The 15,847-nt window shown below is 42.7% G+C and overlaps 1 protein-coding gene across 1 annotated transcript; it reads right to left on the bottom strand.

Moving 5' to 3' along the window:
* Positions 1 to 5,167: 5,167 nt before the first annotated feature.
* TPMT (thiopurine S-methyltransferase) lies at positions 5,168 to 15,438 on the bottom strand. The gene is made up of 8 exons (XM_010002295.1): positions 15,299 to 15,438; positions 14,413 to 14,505; positions 13,242 to 13,374; positions 12,703 to 12,755; positions 7,938 to 8,012; positions 7,099 to 7,184; positions 6,062 to 6,106; positions 5,168 to 5,283 (listed from the first exon to the last, which is right to left on the bottom strand). The coding sequence occupies exons 1-8, from the start codon at positions 15,436 to 15,438 to the stop codon at positions 5,168 to 5,170; spliced, it is 741 nt and encodes a 246-aa protein (XP_010000597.1).
* Between the last annotated feature and the right edge of the window lie 409 nt (positions 15,439 to 15,847).

Genomic DNA, 15,847 nt, shown 5'->3' with positions numbered 1-15,847 from the left:
CCTACCACTGACATGCAAGTTTTTGCCAAGTCTATCATGTTCCATCAGGTTATGTCAGTATATTTGGTTTCTGTGGCAAGGTTTTTATAGCGGTGGAGCTACAGAGGTAGCTCCTATGAGAACCTGCTAGAAACTTCCTTTTTGTCTGGTAGAAAGTTTAGATACCAAGAATTAAAAAAACCCACAACAAACAGATATTAAAATTCAGAAATCAACTTCTGAATGAAAATTATTACCATATAGTAATTCATAACTGATCCCCCATCATTAATTAAGGAGAATTGATAATCTTAATGGGATTTGAAAGTAAATAGTATATTGTAATTTTTAACCTTTTATTATCCAATTTTTCAATTTTTTTCACTTTGGTTTGTGTTTAGAATCAGAGTGATATACATAAGGAACAACTCATAGCAAATATATTCATACCTGTGTTTCGTGTTTCAGCCACAAGGCTGATTTGTGTCCTATTGGTTGAACTAATAAGTACTAATGTATTCTATAGGTAAATCTATTGATTCAAAGGCACTTGGAAATATTGGTTTCTCAATTAATAAATGGCTGTGCACAGCAGCTTGATTTGAATTAGGCTGCAAAATTAAAATGATCCTCAATAATCAGGACTTTTTGTATTTTTAAGAATTCTTTTCTCAGTCTTGAATTTAATATTAATTTTTGTGTCCTTGATTGTTAAGCTTTGTTTTCAAGTGCCAAACATAGTGAGGCTGTTAAGAAATATCACTTAACTTTCAAATTGTCTTGTCTGTTTTGTCCTCATTGACATTTTACTCTCCTTTTGTAGATTAAATCTAAGATGTAAAAGGGTATTAAAATAATATTTTTTTTCATTATTCTATCAAAGCACGCATTATTTTTGAGAAAATAAAAAAGGCTAATTCATTGCTGTTGTTATGTGATACAGCACACCAGTTCCATATATGCCGAAGAGCAAAGAGGGTATCTTGTTTGTCAAAAGCTAAATAAATATTCAAATCAGATCAAGGTTCAGAGAAGTTGGTAGCAGACACAAATGTCTATTGATGCTGGAGCCTTCATCTCTTTCTGTTCATATTTTCCATCATAGCTGTCCTGAATCCATACCAAAGTCATACCCACTTTACATTCTGTTCACTGCCTTTTTTTCCACAACTTCATGAAAATCCCTGAAGCAGCATGGTTCACATTAAGAGGAAATTCCACAAATGAAACATGAGAAATGAATCTGCTTTGGAGGTAGAAGTTCTAGAATATACAGAGATGAGAATTCATTGCAACTGCAACATTTTATTGCAAGGGTAAGCAAAGTGAGGATAAGAAGTTACAAAAAAAAATATATTGGATATGCAAAGTTCAGTAGTAATATAATTTCATAATAGATAATGAAAAAAATAATTATTTAGCTACTTCAGAGAAAAAGAGAAGATAAAAGGGAAGGTAAGAGCTCTAATTATCAGAAAGTAAATACACTAGAGGGGAGGAAAAGTGGAATTTCTAAGTACTTGCTCTGCTTCAGTTCACTCAAAACAACTCTTCTGTGAAATGATTAATTATGCTGGGAGTAGATGAACAACATAAGAGAAGAGACATCAACACCGTAAAGAGCAAGTGAGAAATTACCTGGACTGAATTAATGTTTTGAATCAGCAAGGCCAGATTAAATCCATCAGAGAGTACTAAAGGAATTAGCCAATGAGGTTTCATAGTCCATGGCAAATGATTTTACAGAACTCCAAGGAGATCCTAGGGTTGCAGATTAGAAGCCTGACATCCATTATAGGAAACATACCAGCTAAAAAGAGATGTAACATGAATAAAAGTATTATTAGTGCTAGAATGATGTTAAGGCACAGAGCAAAACAAATGTTAGCGTTTAAAAAGGACTTATATATTAGACAGAAGTGTCGTATATATGATATCTTTTGCCAAATAAGCATATTTACTACACTAATTCAAGGTATTGTAAGGTACAACCTGTAGAAAAGAAAAATCTAGGTTACCATAGCTCACTGAAACCAGATAGCATCTACACCAAATATTACCGAAACATTTCAGAAAGCAGAAAACCAAAGATGATTGCTCAATAAGGACTCTACGAACTTCATAGTTCTAGTAATCCTTAATAAACCCACACTTAATCCCCAGTCCATTAACTGTTGGCCTAGCTTAAATCCCTCTTTCCTCATAATTGATACTTCTTAACTTGTAAGATTCACATCTCAAAATCAGAAGTCAAAGTAGAAAACTAGTATGACTTATAACTTTTAAGTTTATACTGCTGGGCTCATCTACAGCCTCTTGAACATTAGATACAGATAAATCACCCATAAAGCAAAAAAGTAGATACTAAGTCACTCTCCTGAACAGAAGTCAGTTAATGGTGACAGATAAATGTTGCCATCTACAAAAAGTTTTCACCTCCAGTGTTCCCCCAGATTACCTTCTCTGTTTCTCTTCCAAATCTATCAGTCCACTGATAGCAACATGCCTTGGTCTTTGTTTCCAACATTAGACCAAATGTATAACTTATAGAATCATAGAATCATAGAATCTTAGGGGCTGGAAGGGACCTCGAGAGATCATCTAGTCCAACCCCCCTGCCAGAGCAGGGTCACCTAGAGTACATCACACAGGAACTCATCCAGGTGGGTTTTGAATGTCTCCAGTGAGGGAGACTCCACAACCTCCCTGGGCAGTCTGTTCCAGTGCTCTGTCACTCTTACAGTAAAAAAATTTTTTCGGATATTCACCTTGAACCTCCTATGCTCCAATTTACACCCATTACCCCTTGTCCTATCACTGGTCATCACTGAGAAAAGCCTAACTCCATCTCCCTGACACTCACCCCTTACATATTTGTAAACATTGATGAGGTCACCCCTCAGTCTCCTTTTCTCCAAGCTAAAGAGACCCAGCTCCCTCAGCCTTTCCTCATAAGGGAGATGTTCCACTCCCCTAATCATCTTCGTAGCTCTGCGCTGGACTCTTTCGAGCAGTTCCCTGTCCTTTTTGAACTGAGGGGCCCAGAACTGGACACAATACTCCAGATGTGGCCTCACCAATGCAGAATAGAGGGGAAGGAGAACCTCTCTTGACCTACTAACCACACCCTTTCTAATGCACCCCAGGATGCCATTGGCCTTCTTGGCCACAAGGGCACATTGCTGGCTCAAATCCTTATGAACATGCGGTTACCAAGTTGTCACACTGTTGCTAGTGCTGTTTCATGCACTTTTCTCTTGCTGTTCTGGGAAGCTTTTGAAAATGCAATGAAAACACTGACACTAATCACTAGCAGCTGCTTTTTCCAAGCAGGTGCATACACACATCTTGAAGGATGCATGGACAACAAGTGCTCATTCAGCAAGGTGTATTGAAAGGGTATTCTCAGAGTACAACACGACGAAGCCATCCTACACACCCTAAAATGGCTCACCTGGCATGTGGCATTGCTCCTGCTAGGTTGTCCCATACCTGGGGACCCTCTGCAGGACATGGCTGGGTATGCAGCAGCCTTGTCCCGAGCACCCGGCCTTTCGTGGCTATCAAGCCAGAGATAAACTCCAGTGGCTCTCGTGCTGCACCTGAGAAGAATTTCTGGATCGAGAGGAAGGAGAGGCCATAGCCTGGTAGCCACAGCACTGGCCAGAAGTGCAGACCTATGAACACAGCAGCTCCCATCTCGCACTGGCCCTGTGGCTACACACCTCCTTCTGCCAACCCAGCCTTGAAGCAGCGGTAGCTACAAGCAAGATCAAAAGTCACGACATGTAGCTTGGGGACAGCTGTGCTGTCACCATCAGACCCACTTGCAGCTCCGGGACCACTTTATAAAGAGCTTCACGGCTTTTCCTCACCTTCTGGACTTGGTGAATTACAGGACACACCATGGCAATCGTACCTTCCCAGCATTTTAAAAAACAAGCTGTGAAGGGGCAAAGGCCAGGGCAAGAAAGGGTTTTGAGAGCCTCACGTTTTTGAGTGTTAAAAAATTGCAGCAGTATCCACACGGAATTGATAGAAGACCTGCAAATGAAGGTTTTTCTTCTGATGAACATGCAGCAGCCCTGCAGGCTTCCTTTGAATCTTCTCACCCTGTGCTGGTTTGCCCTCACAGGGCTGTGCTCTGGCAGGAGGGAGCAACAGGGACACTTTCTCTCATCGCCTGGTTCGCTTTCCTCCTCTCTTTCCCGCTGGATGATGGCTCCCTGGTGGTGGCTGCTGTCAAGTGCCTCTGCTTGACTCGTAATCACGACTGACCGGGACAGAGAGGAGCAGCTTGTGCCAGCTCCCGCCTCTCTGGCCCAGCTTCCTGGCCGGCCGCGCGGCCAGCGAGGCAGGGAATGGCCCTGGAGCAGCAGCTGCCATGGCTGCTGTGGCTGACGGCCTGTGAGGCCCCAAAATGCGTCTCATTTTAAGAGGTGAGACGAGAAGAAAAGCGAGATGGGAGGGAATTTATCATAGAATCATTAAGGTTGGAAGGGACCTCAAAGATCATCAAGTTCCAAGTCCCCTGCCATGAGCAGAGACCCCTACCCCTCGACCAGGTCTTACAAAACCTCATCCAACCTGGCCTTAAAAACCTCCAGGGATGGGTCATCAACAACCTCCCTGGGCAACCCATTCCAGTTCTTCACCACTCTCACAGTGAAGAATTTCTTCCTAATATCTAACCTCAATCTCCCCTCTCTCAGTTTAAAACCATCACCCCTTGTCCTATCACTATCTTCTCTGATGAAAAGCCCCTCCCCAGCTCTCCGGTAGCCCCTTCAGGTACTGGAAGGTGCTGTAAGGTCTTCCTGGAGCCTTCTCTTCTCTAGGCTCTCTCAGTCTGTCCTCATAGCAGAAGTGCTCCAGCCCTTTGATCATCTTGGTGGCCCTTCTCTGAACCCTCTCCATGAGCAACATGTCTTTCCTGTGCTGAGGGCACCAGAGCTGTACACAGTATTCCAGGTGGGGTCTCACCAAAGCAGAGCAGAGGGGCAGAATCCCCTCCCTGGCCCTGCTGGCCACACTTCTTTTGAAGCAGCCCAGGATGCAGTTGCTCTCTGGGCTCCAGCACACACTGGTGGCTCATGTTGAGCTTCTCATCAGCTTCCACCCCCAAGACCTTCTCCTCAGGACTGCTTACAATCCATGTGATTTATTAATTTATTTCAATCAATTTTAATCAATCTAAAAACTTGAGTACATATAGCACCTCCAAAAAATAATCTAGTCCCCATTGCCTGTGTTTGTCTGAGAAATCATCGACTTTTTGAAGACACTTAATTTCAAAGTGGTTGCCTGAAAATGAGGAAAGAGGGAACGATTAATCACTGAAAAATGCAAAGTGTCAGGAAAAAAAATTTAAAATGTTATCCACAGATTTCCTCACAGTACTTGATGCAGTGGCACAACTGCACTGGGGGAACCTATCCACCTTTTTTTGGGATGCAACTGTCCATGCCAATGATTCTCTGGGCACAGACACAGCAGGCATCTTAGAAAGCTGTAAACTTAAAAGAAGTGCAATATCAAAGCATATCAGGAGGAACTTTTAAAATTAAATTCCCCCCCTAATTCCAGGTTTCACTAATTTGATGGGATTGTACATTTAGAATTTTCCTTGCACAGCACGTTACTTTTCTTCTTTGGCTACAAAAGTACAGCAGAAACTGTAGAACTGGCATGCAGAGGACTTGTATTAAGACCAGGGTAGCTGGTAATGAGGTGCAGAGAAAGACAAAATGGTCTAACAGGTCTAAGACCGGAGCTACAAGATCGCTGAGTGCAGTATGAATCCTGGGCGAATAAAGAGATGCCCAGGGGAGGAAAGAGACAGTATCCATCTCTTGGGTTTTCCTCTGCCTTCTGAAGAGCTGAGAATTTTCCTTGACAGCAAATTCCCTGTGGCTAAATTTGGCATGTATGGTATTTATTTTAGCCATTATTTTTCCACCACTGTCCCTTAGATAGGAAGAAAATGACTCTCTGTCACTTGACGCAGGGCAAGGTAAAAGCATATAAGCATGCTTATGTGTTTTGGGAAAAAAACCCAAGGTTTAGCTAAAATGTTACTTACCAAACAAGCTTTTTATTTCTGATTCAGGAACATAAAACGGTGGGCCTGAAAGAAAATGGGTGAAGGTCATCAGAGAGAAGACACAGGAAGGAAACAAACATTTACACTGCAGCAGGAGAGCCAGCCCCATCACTCACACAGCACCTGGCCCACAGTCGGGTCCCAGTGTGTCACATCATCTGCAGGAACCAGAAAGTACCACATCCAAGAACTCATGGCACCTTTGTGGGGCACCAAACAGGTACTTCAGGGGTTGCTGCCGCATGACCTCCAGGCTGCAGCTAGGATAGCCACATTGTCAGAAGTCATGAATATGCTGTGGATGCAACCATTCCTGGTGCACTATGTGAATTTGGCCAACAATCTCTTTATGCTACAACAGCATAACTAAAGCTAAAAGCTGAATCATGTGAGAGGGAGACCAATTAATTAAACTATTGTTTCTTAGGAAGACAAGACATTTTTTTCAGGAATAATCACGCTGAAGAGCCCAAAAGCAGCAACAAATCTCTTTGTTTTACAAGTTAATAATTCATTTTAAAAAATCTTTTAAAATACCTCAGATTTTGGTATGCAATGAAAGTTATAAAAGGAAAAAAATACTTCATGATTTTCCAGAATGTATTCTCTTCCAAGCCTCTTCAGGCCATGGTAATGGCTGGGAGAGAGGCACAAGCTGGACAACACATTGGGTTGCAAGTATTGGTTAAACAGAGTAAAGTAAATGTTCTTGGGAGTGCCTCAAGCTCCCTAGGCTAGTGTTCACACTTCCAGCTCCAGTGTCACAGCCACACTTGCATTTCTGTGTTAATACACTGTGTCTGTCCTCCATTTAGCATTAGCATGTCTGAATGCTAGAGGGAAAGCAAATTGAGTTTCCAGCTTGGTCAACGTCTAAAATTTCTAACATATGGTTGTAGTGGTGTGATCAGCTGACAAAACTAAGCTGACAGAATATCCATGGAAGGTATATTAGTAACTACCACATCTACGCACCACTTGTATTAATCAAAACATGAAGAGTACAAAGTTCTCACCTTTGTGTTTGTTTGGATCATATGAAACCGTAACAAGGAGATAAGAAGAATTTTTCTCCATGAGGGTGACCATCAAACTGGCATAACTAAACAAAGAAAGTTACACTTCATTGTTTTGGAACTCTACATACATTCAAGCACAGCATTCAAAGTATTCAACACAAGAGGTGACATACTTCTCTGCAGAGACAATTTGAACCGAACTAAACAGAAACTAAGCAAAGGTTAGTTTGAATTTAATCAGCATGAAATTCAGGCTGCACCTGCAACACCTCAAATCAAGGCTACTGTTTACTCCTCATAAACAAGCATTTTGGGGTGGGTTTTTTTTTGCATATTAACCACAAAACTATCAGACAAAACAGTATTCATCTGCCATGTTCTAGAATGAAGTACACAACACGGTACTGATCTTTTAAAATCATTGTGAGTTCCAGATTATGTATCTAATTTAAAAATCCTGGGGGTACGGTCGAACTACATTTGGGTTGGCTATAGGCAAGAAAAAACCCTGAAAAAAAGGGAAGCGAGGGGAAGAAGAACAAAGAGAGGAAAAGCAGATGGGAGAAGAGGAAATAATAAAATTCAGATGAGACTTGCAGCTCTGCTTCTGTTGGGTTGCAACAAACCACACTTTTTCCCCCCAAGAGGCAGGGTGGCTTCCTGGAGGAAGTTCACAAGTCTAGAGCACAGCACTCTGCAACTGCAGCTGATGCTTGCGGTAGAGAAGAACTTGTGTAGATTACTCCCTTAAATGAAAGAGGACTCATAAACAAGTGGCAGGAGGAAAGATGTGTCACTGCATGTATCAGAGAAAAGACAAAACAAGGGTTACCAACCGTTGTCTGTCACGTGGATTCACAGCTACTAGAGCTCCTCTGTCCCAGACCCCATCAAACTTGCCAACTATCGAGCTAAAGGGAGATGAGGAAAAGGCTTAAAAATAATAAAAGGCATCTTTATTCAGATACTTCTGTGAAGTCACAAAGAATCTCTAACTAGCTGTGCAGATTCCCCACTAGCTTTTTGTTATGGTCTTTTTCATCATCCAAAACAATCTGACTCAGATCCAAAGAACTCCCCTCTTTGTACACAGCCTTGATGCGACAGCAAAGAGATGCTGGAATTGCTCAGCATTTCCCCATCATCAGGGGGTGCTGAGACACGGTGGGGAGGAATGAAAGTAGCTTAAAACATATTTGGGTTACAAGTCTGGGGACTCCCGAGGCAGCAGTAACACACACACACTCAGCACATCAATGATCTCGACCACATTCTGAAGTCCACACACCATTTCCAACACAGGCAAAGGAAGGTGCCTCGTTGTTTTAGTATCATTGCACTCGGCACACCCAGCAATTCCAACACCTCAGTTCCCAGCTGCACGCCCAGGACAGTTAGCTTCAGCTTGCAATTTGTTTAATATTAGAAAAGCTCAGTTACATTGCTGCTTACCCCAGTCTACCACTGCCACAGACATGGATTTTGCTACTGGATATGCTGGCAAATGGATTCAGAGAGCAGCCAAAATCTGCAAATGCCCAGGACTAGTGGAAAGTGCCTTTATAAATGGGTGGTAAGAGCAGTCAGGGTGACGCTAGAGATGGAGATATTTGGGGAGGAAGGAAGAGCCTTGTTTCTGATAATTATTACAACAGGAGTATAGAGAGTTAAGTTAGTAATAACTTACTAATAGAATTGCATAATTTAAAAGAAAGTCTAAAATAGGTTTACTTAGTGAGAAAAACAGAGTTTGGAATTGTGCAATACCTTTCTGCTTACTGAGAGTGCCAGAGTCCAATTGCATTTGGCTGGGGTAGAGTTACATTTCTTCACAGTAGCTTGTCTGGGGCTACGTTTTGGGTTTGTGCTGAAAATAGTGTTGATAACACAGTGATCTTTTAGTTACTGCTAAATGGTGGATTTACTGCATCAATGCCTTTTCTGCTCCTCACACCACCACACCAGTAAGTAGGTTGGGGGTGCACAAAAAAGTGGGGAGGGGACACAGCTGGGACAGCTGACCCAAAGGATATTCCGAACCACATTGACATCATGCTCAGCAATAAAACTGGGGGACGGTTGGCCCTGGGGCAGCTGCTCAGGAACTGGCTGGGCATTGGACAGGTCAGTTGATAGTGGGGCATTGTTTTCATTTGCATCACTAGTTTTTCTTGGGGTTTTTTTCCTCTCATGTTTTGGTTTTTTTTACTTAAAAAATAAAATAATTAATCTGCTTTTATTTCAAACCACAAATTTCTTTCTCACTTTTGCCCTTCTGGTTGTCCCAGCCATCCCACCAGAGGGGGCAGTGGACAGGCGGCTGTGTGGTGCTTAGTCACCAGCTGTGGTTAAACAACAACTCCTCCCTGTCCGCTGTTCGTTTCACTGCAATGCATTGCTAAGTCTCTGGAGAGTAACTTAGAAACTAATTCTGTATTTCCCACTCCACTGTGATGAGACATGATAACACTTAAATCCTGACTTCTTCTAAAGTTTGCCAAGACTAAGCATATAATTTAAATAACTAGCCTCTTGAATAAAAAGAGATTTTAAAAAGAGATGGTTAAACATGCAATTGGCACAAGAAGAACAAAGCAAAGCCTAGTGGGACAGGTGACAAACTTGATCTCCTGAGGCTTGGAGGCTGTGCACCTTTCTGCATACCTGAGTCTGCTGTGTGACCTCTTTAGGCAAGCTCCTGAAGTTTTATGCACCTATTTTTTTCCCCCCAACTTTAATCTGGTCTAACCAGAATGGTGGCAGTGGCCTCATACAGGCATTTAATGTATTCCCTTCCCCACTGATTTCACTAGGGCCTGCAGACATCACAAGCTGCAGGCTGGCTCATGTTGTGGTCTCCCCCCAGTCCTGGTCTCCTGCTTGCCCAGATCTTAGCACCTGCAGAGCGTCTGGATGTTCCTTGCCCATCTGCTCCTCCAGTTTCTTTCTGAGGTGAACCAAGCCACATGGAAAACGTCAAAAAAAGGTACACAGCTGTCTTTCATCCTGATGTGGAGTCAGGTGAGGCTTAGTTGTTAGGAAGTGCTCCTTTTCTGAGGTACATTCAATGTACCTCTGCATCACTGCCCAGTTTTTAAGCCTCACGGTATCTCCTGCTATGTGTTCACATGGTATGTAGCATGACAGAACACAGTCCGGGTGCTACTACAGCTAAAAAAAAGTGACATGTAAGGCAGAAAATCACGTATCTGCAGAAATTCCACTGGATTTAAGCAGTGAAGTTGTGACTTTCTATCTCTGCAGATGTTTAGCAGCTTCGGTTAATGCAATCTTTTTTTTTCAGTCACGCAGCCATACTTGGATGAGGAGCTACAATGGTTGCGAAATGTAACTGTTTTACATACATCTTTACATACGTCCCAGAGTTCCCACGAAGAGCAGTAACTCCTGTTACTCTTTAACTAGCATGAGTCTTTGAAACGTCTCATTCTGGCAAAGGTCAGGAGCACATCTGAGTGCTCCTCTAACGAATGCGAGGCTAATGGAGATCAAAAGGATTTGTTAGCAGGCCAGCCTCAGCAAGACAGAAATAAGTTTCATTTCCATAATTACCGGGCAATTAATCAAATTGTCTGTACACAGAAACCAGAAGAGTGTGTGCACTTTTCTAGTCACAGGTATCTGCTGACTGCTGGAGGGAATGCAGTTCATACTTTCGCCATTACTGCACCCAGTAAGAACCATGCATCCAGAATGTGTATCTGCCTATTTATTTTGTGGTAAACAACCTAGAAACTGTCACTGGACCCATTATTGAAAATGTAATTAATTACCTATTTTTGGTTTATGGGTTAAGGGTTGGACGTGATGATCTTAAAGGTCTTTTACAAAGAAAATTATTCTATGATTATTTCACCATGTTATGATGAAAGTTACAGGTTTAACCACACTACTTGCTACAAAACACCAGATTTTTCAAAAATTGCTGACAAGAAGCTTAAGCAATCCCTGGGCAACTTGTCAACTCACAGAAAGAAGGATTTATAGGGCTCCACACAGCAAGTAGCTACAATGCAGGAGTAAGGTGGGGAAGAAACCAGGCAGTATCTGCAAAGTCACATTCATATGTTCTGAGGCACTCACTTTGCAGCACTAGTTACATATATACTATCCAAACCCACTGGAGTCAGTTGCACCAGCAGAAGTCTAAGCAACAGTCTATTGTCTAAAGCAATTTGGACTTTGGATTCTAGTACTGACTATTTTTTTTTTCCAGTTTATGCAGACTAAAAAAAAAGAAAACAAACAAACAAAGGATCATATAGTAAAAACCATGTTCTGGTGTCCTAAACTATCTCTTATGCCTGTATATACAATTAGCTCTGAAAAGACCATCCAAGTAAAGAGTAAGGCTTGACCTCCTCCTTCTTTTTGAACAGCCATGGAATCCTTGTTCCTGTCAGTTGTTTGTAAGAAAAGCAAACCAACATACAAAAATATACCAACAACCTTATAATCTAGGGAAAATCATGTCTGCTTAAGAACTGCAAGAGGAGGAACTATAGTGCAGGACTCTGGGCACCTTCAGCTTCCAACAAGATACATTACAAAACCAGAAACAACACTGCTTTCTTGCATGCTTTTCACTCTCCAGCACCAGAATAGGTCTGAGGTCATTTTAGGACAGATTTAAATATAACTGCTGCCAACACCCCTAGAAGACTTCTGGGAACAAGTAAATGCACCAGATGCATGACTGTCCAAAGCAGAGACTTCTATGTTAGAGGCTGGAGAGAGTCCTAAGTCCTCCTGTAGCCTCTGAACAACTTGGTAACTTTCAAAATTCCCCCACCAGCTGAGACTGGAGCAGAAGGTCAGGTGCAAAGCCACTGCAAAATCCAAGCAGTAATGCTTGAGGCCACAAAGCACAATGTGTTCAAACATTTTTCAGGAGTCAGTAGTGCAGACTATATTGAAGAATTCTGCATTTTCTGTTGTGTCTTTCAACTAAGAAATAAGGACATTTTAGTACTAAAACTCCTTCAGAAGACATTTGTAAGTCAAGCCATTTTTGTCATCAGGGTTTGACAATATATTACAGTTACATACCCTGGAGTGATGTAATGGACTTGAAGTCCATCATTAAAAGTATATTATAATTAATGGGTACAGCTCACCTATGCATATGTTAACCAATACTTTGGGGAAAAATATATTTAGTACTTAGTTAAAGGAAAAGCTGACTAAGGAGACACCTCTGGGTATGTTCTCTTTACTTTTACTAAGCTACTCTTAAGTAAGGGACTGTGATAGGATTTTACTTCATACAGTCCATAAAAATGTTAACTCATTTTTAGTGTAAAGCAAACATGTTTTTTTTATAATTTTCACAGAATGGTTTAGAACAAGAAGCCCATTTAAAGATATTTAGTTGGCATCTTTATCTAATGGTCAATAACAGGGTTAGTTTTTGCTGGAGATTGGCTATTCACACTTCTCACACAGGTTAATAAGAGTTTTCTTGAGAGGACCTGTTCCAAGTCTTTATGGCTGAATCAAATAAAATAATCTGGCAGTATTATGAAAGTATTAATACATGTTTGATCATAGAGAATTGTAAAACACACCATGTATTCCTACCTGGACAAGCTGTAAATACTGCAGCAGTACAGGGAAATGTTCCCAGAGGCACTCTACAACAAAAAGCAAAGGAAACAACACTTATCAGCAAACTATCATTAAATATGCACTTCTAAGTGTGTAATTATAATTTATATTGTAAAATACATGCATATCCTATCTTTAAATATACATTCAGGTGTCACAGGAAAAATATGTGAGAAACAATTTTAGTTTCAATTTGCTCGGGTAACTCTCCTGATCCCCTCCAGAGGGGTTCTGATCTCTCAAGGCATGCAACTGTCCAATTTTAAAATACATTTACTTTACATGCAGGTGCTTCAATGTCCTAAGAAAAGAAGGCCAAAGTAAATAAGCTCAGAAGAACATCTCAGTCCAAAACTACAACTCAGACCTTCCCTTCAGACCTTTTCAGGAGAAGGGAATGATTACCAGGAAGGCAGATGTATAAAAGCAGAATGACTTGTTTGCTCAGTTATGCCTGCCTGCATTGCACGATTAACCACACCAGATCATTCAACAAAGCAAGGAAAACATGCCTGCCACTTTTTGGCTCCCGAGATCTCTGGGACTGGCTCCTCACGATACTGGAGCCCGTGCTCTGCAAAAAATTCCCTCAGGGCCTGCTCGCTGACCTCCACACCGACGACGCTGTGCCCCATGTCTGCCAGCCTGCACACAGCAGAGAGAGGCGTGTATTCATGAGGGAAACCCTGGGCTTAGGATGCACTGGTTTGGCTAATCCTGACTTTCTGGAATGTTCACATTTCACTGAACAGCTCCCCTCCACCAGCCGAGCTTGAATTAGCACCACCCTGGCATACAGCCGACCAGGACTTACAGGCTTTATTTAGAGGCAGTGGATTATGCCTTTATTTCGATGAACTCGATGGAAACAAGGTGATCACACAGATAAAACCGTCCATTTTTGGTTCACAGAAACGTGCTCTGCCATGAGCTGCAGCAGCTGAGGCGCCCTGGCCACCCAGCTGCCTCTGTGGCTTGGCAGAGGTGAGGTTGGGCTCAGCAGGGTGTGGTAACCTCTTCCCTGCTGCAGCTCAGCACAACAACAGCAACGTGCCTCAGAGCCTTCAAGTCAGCCTGGTAAGTCACCCCCCTGATAAAACCTGGTAACTGGGGCTACCTTGATTCCTTGAGGTTCCAGCTCAGTCAGGGATTTTTGCTTTGTGTTCACACCCTCCAAGAAAAAAACACTGGATTATACAGCCCCTGATCATAAATAGAACCCACCCCCAAAAGTAGAAGTAAAATAAGAAATGTAAAAAAAGAGGATGTTGCGTTTAACCCAAATCATTTAAATTCCCTGTGTGACATGCCACATGGTCCCCTGAAAACATTCTTGGGCACAACTGAACTCACAGAGGGCAATTTCAGATGGCATTGCCACCAAAAGAAGCAGTAGTAAGGGCTTCAGTCACTTTGTCCATTACAAATTCAGCATTCACCAAGTTGGACTCTGGACAATCAGAAGGACTTTGAGGTTAGTCCTTATCCATCCCATTCATGCTACTACACAAAATGCCAGCAAATTAAAACAAACTTCCTCCTGCCTTCAGCCTCCAGTGATATTGCTTTCCTACCAGCAGAAATGCAGCACGTTTCCATTGGCCAGTATAAGGTTGGGTATTTTCCCTCTCCCTCCCTCCCCACATCATATAGGATTTTTTGCTCATATAATCTGTGTTTTACCATTTCATCTCTACTGCTTTGCCACAAAGTGGGAAAAATATCCTCAGTCCAGTCCTGCCATTTAAAAGAACATCCAGATACTTCTGTAGAAGCCTGCAGAAGAACAGACATGTTTTACATGACACTATTTGCACTGGGACATTAAAAGCCAAGTGCTAGACACGGTGCCAGGCAGCACACAAACTCCATGATGGAACACACATTCTTAGTTCAACCTGCTTCATACCATTGGAAATAAAAACATAAAATAAAAACATTCATCTTCCCTTTACTTAGAAAGTAAACTCAATTTCTGTCAGAAGCACACACATTTGTTTGCTCTGCTTTCTACTTCTCTTTTGATGTAAATAAACTAACCCACCTCTAAGGCCACAACAGACAGCTCAGACAGAAAAATTACTAAACTTCTGTATCAATCAAATAACTTCTGCAGGCCCTATATGTAGGTTTCATTGGCTGAAGACTATATAATCAGCTTTGCTCTCCTAGGTCCCTGTCTTCCAGTGCACAACAATTGTTCCAGTGCACAATAATTGCTCCAGTGCCATCTGCATATTGTTTTAGGCCCATTTCACAACTTAGAAACAGCAGTGCAGACTTCCTGCACCAGAAAAATTAAGATTTTTAGCCAAGCCATCCAAGCTTTATAGCCTAAAACCTGATTCAAGAGTAAAAGTTGCACATTCATTTAAATCCTCTCCCTTCTCTGCCCTTTTTTGACAAATGTAGGTCACGAAAACACGTGTATTTATTTTAGTGCCTGAGTTAAGTGTTTTTTCCCTTTTGTAAACGCTCCATTTAGCATGACGTATTGTTTGAACGAGCTGTCACTCATCTCGCAGCGTTTCCGTGCACACAGACGAGGCAGGAGAGTGAAGTCACGTACGGATGCCCTCGCTCCTTGTGGAACCCGACGTTCCCCGTTTCCCACTTGCGCAGCCATTCCTCCTCGCTCACCACTCTGTCCTTCTGCGAACCCACGTCAGAGCCTCCCGGGACCCCCGAGGCATCTGCTGCGCGCTGCATCGTCCCCAGGGAGCGACAGGAGCTGCGGGGGGAAAAAAAAACACAAAAAAACGAGTAGAGCGAGATCACCCTCACTCACCCAACCAACAGTTTGCAACTGGCTCTTCCTGCCTCCCTCCCACGGCAGCGTAGAGCAGTGGAAGGGGCTCAGAGGGAAGGGGGGAGAGGGCCCGGGGTGGGTCCCCAGGGAGCGACAGGAGCTGCGGGGGGGGAAAAAAAAAACACAAAAAAACGAGTAGAGCGAGATCACCCTCACTCACCCAACCAACAGTTTGCAACTGGCTCTTCCTGCCTCCCTCCCACGGCAGCGTAGAGCAGTGGAAGGGGCTCAGAGGGAAGGGGGGAGAGGGCCCGGGGTGCCCCAGCGGTGCCCCCACCGGGTACCCCCAGCGATACCCCCAGCGATACC

The sequence above is a fragment of the Chaetura pelagica genome, unplaced genomic scaffold, assembly GCF_000747805.2.
Source record: "Chaetura pelagica isolate M959 unplaced genomic scaffold, ChaPel_1.0 scaffold1047, whole genome shotgun sequence".
NCBI classification, from domain to species: domain Eukaryota; kingdom Metazoa; phylum Chordata; class Aves; order Apodiformes; family Apodidae; genus Chaetura; species Chaetura pelagica.
This window is presented reverse-complemented; position numbering and strand designations above follow the sequence as displayed.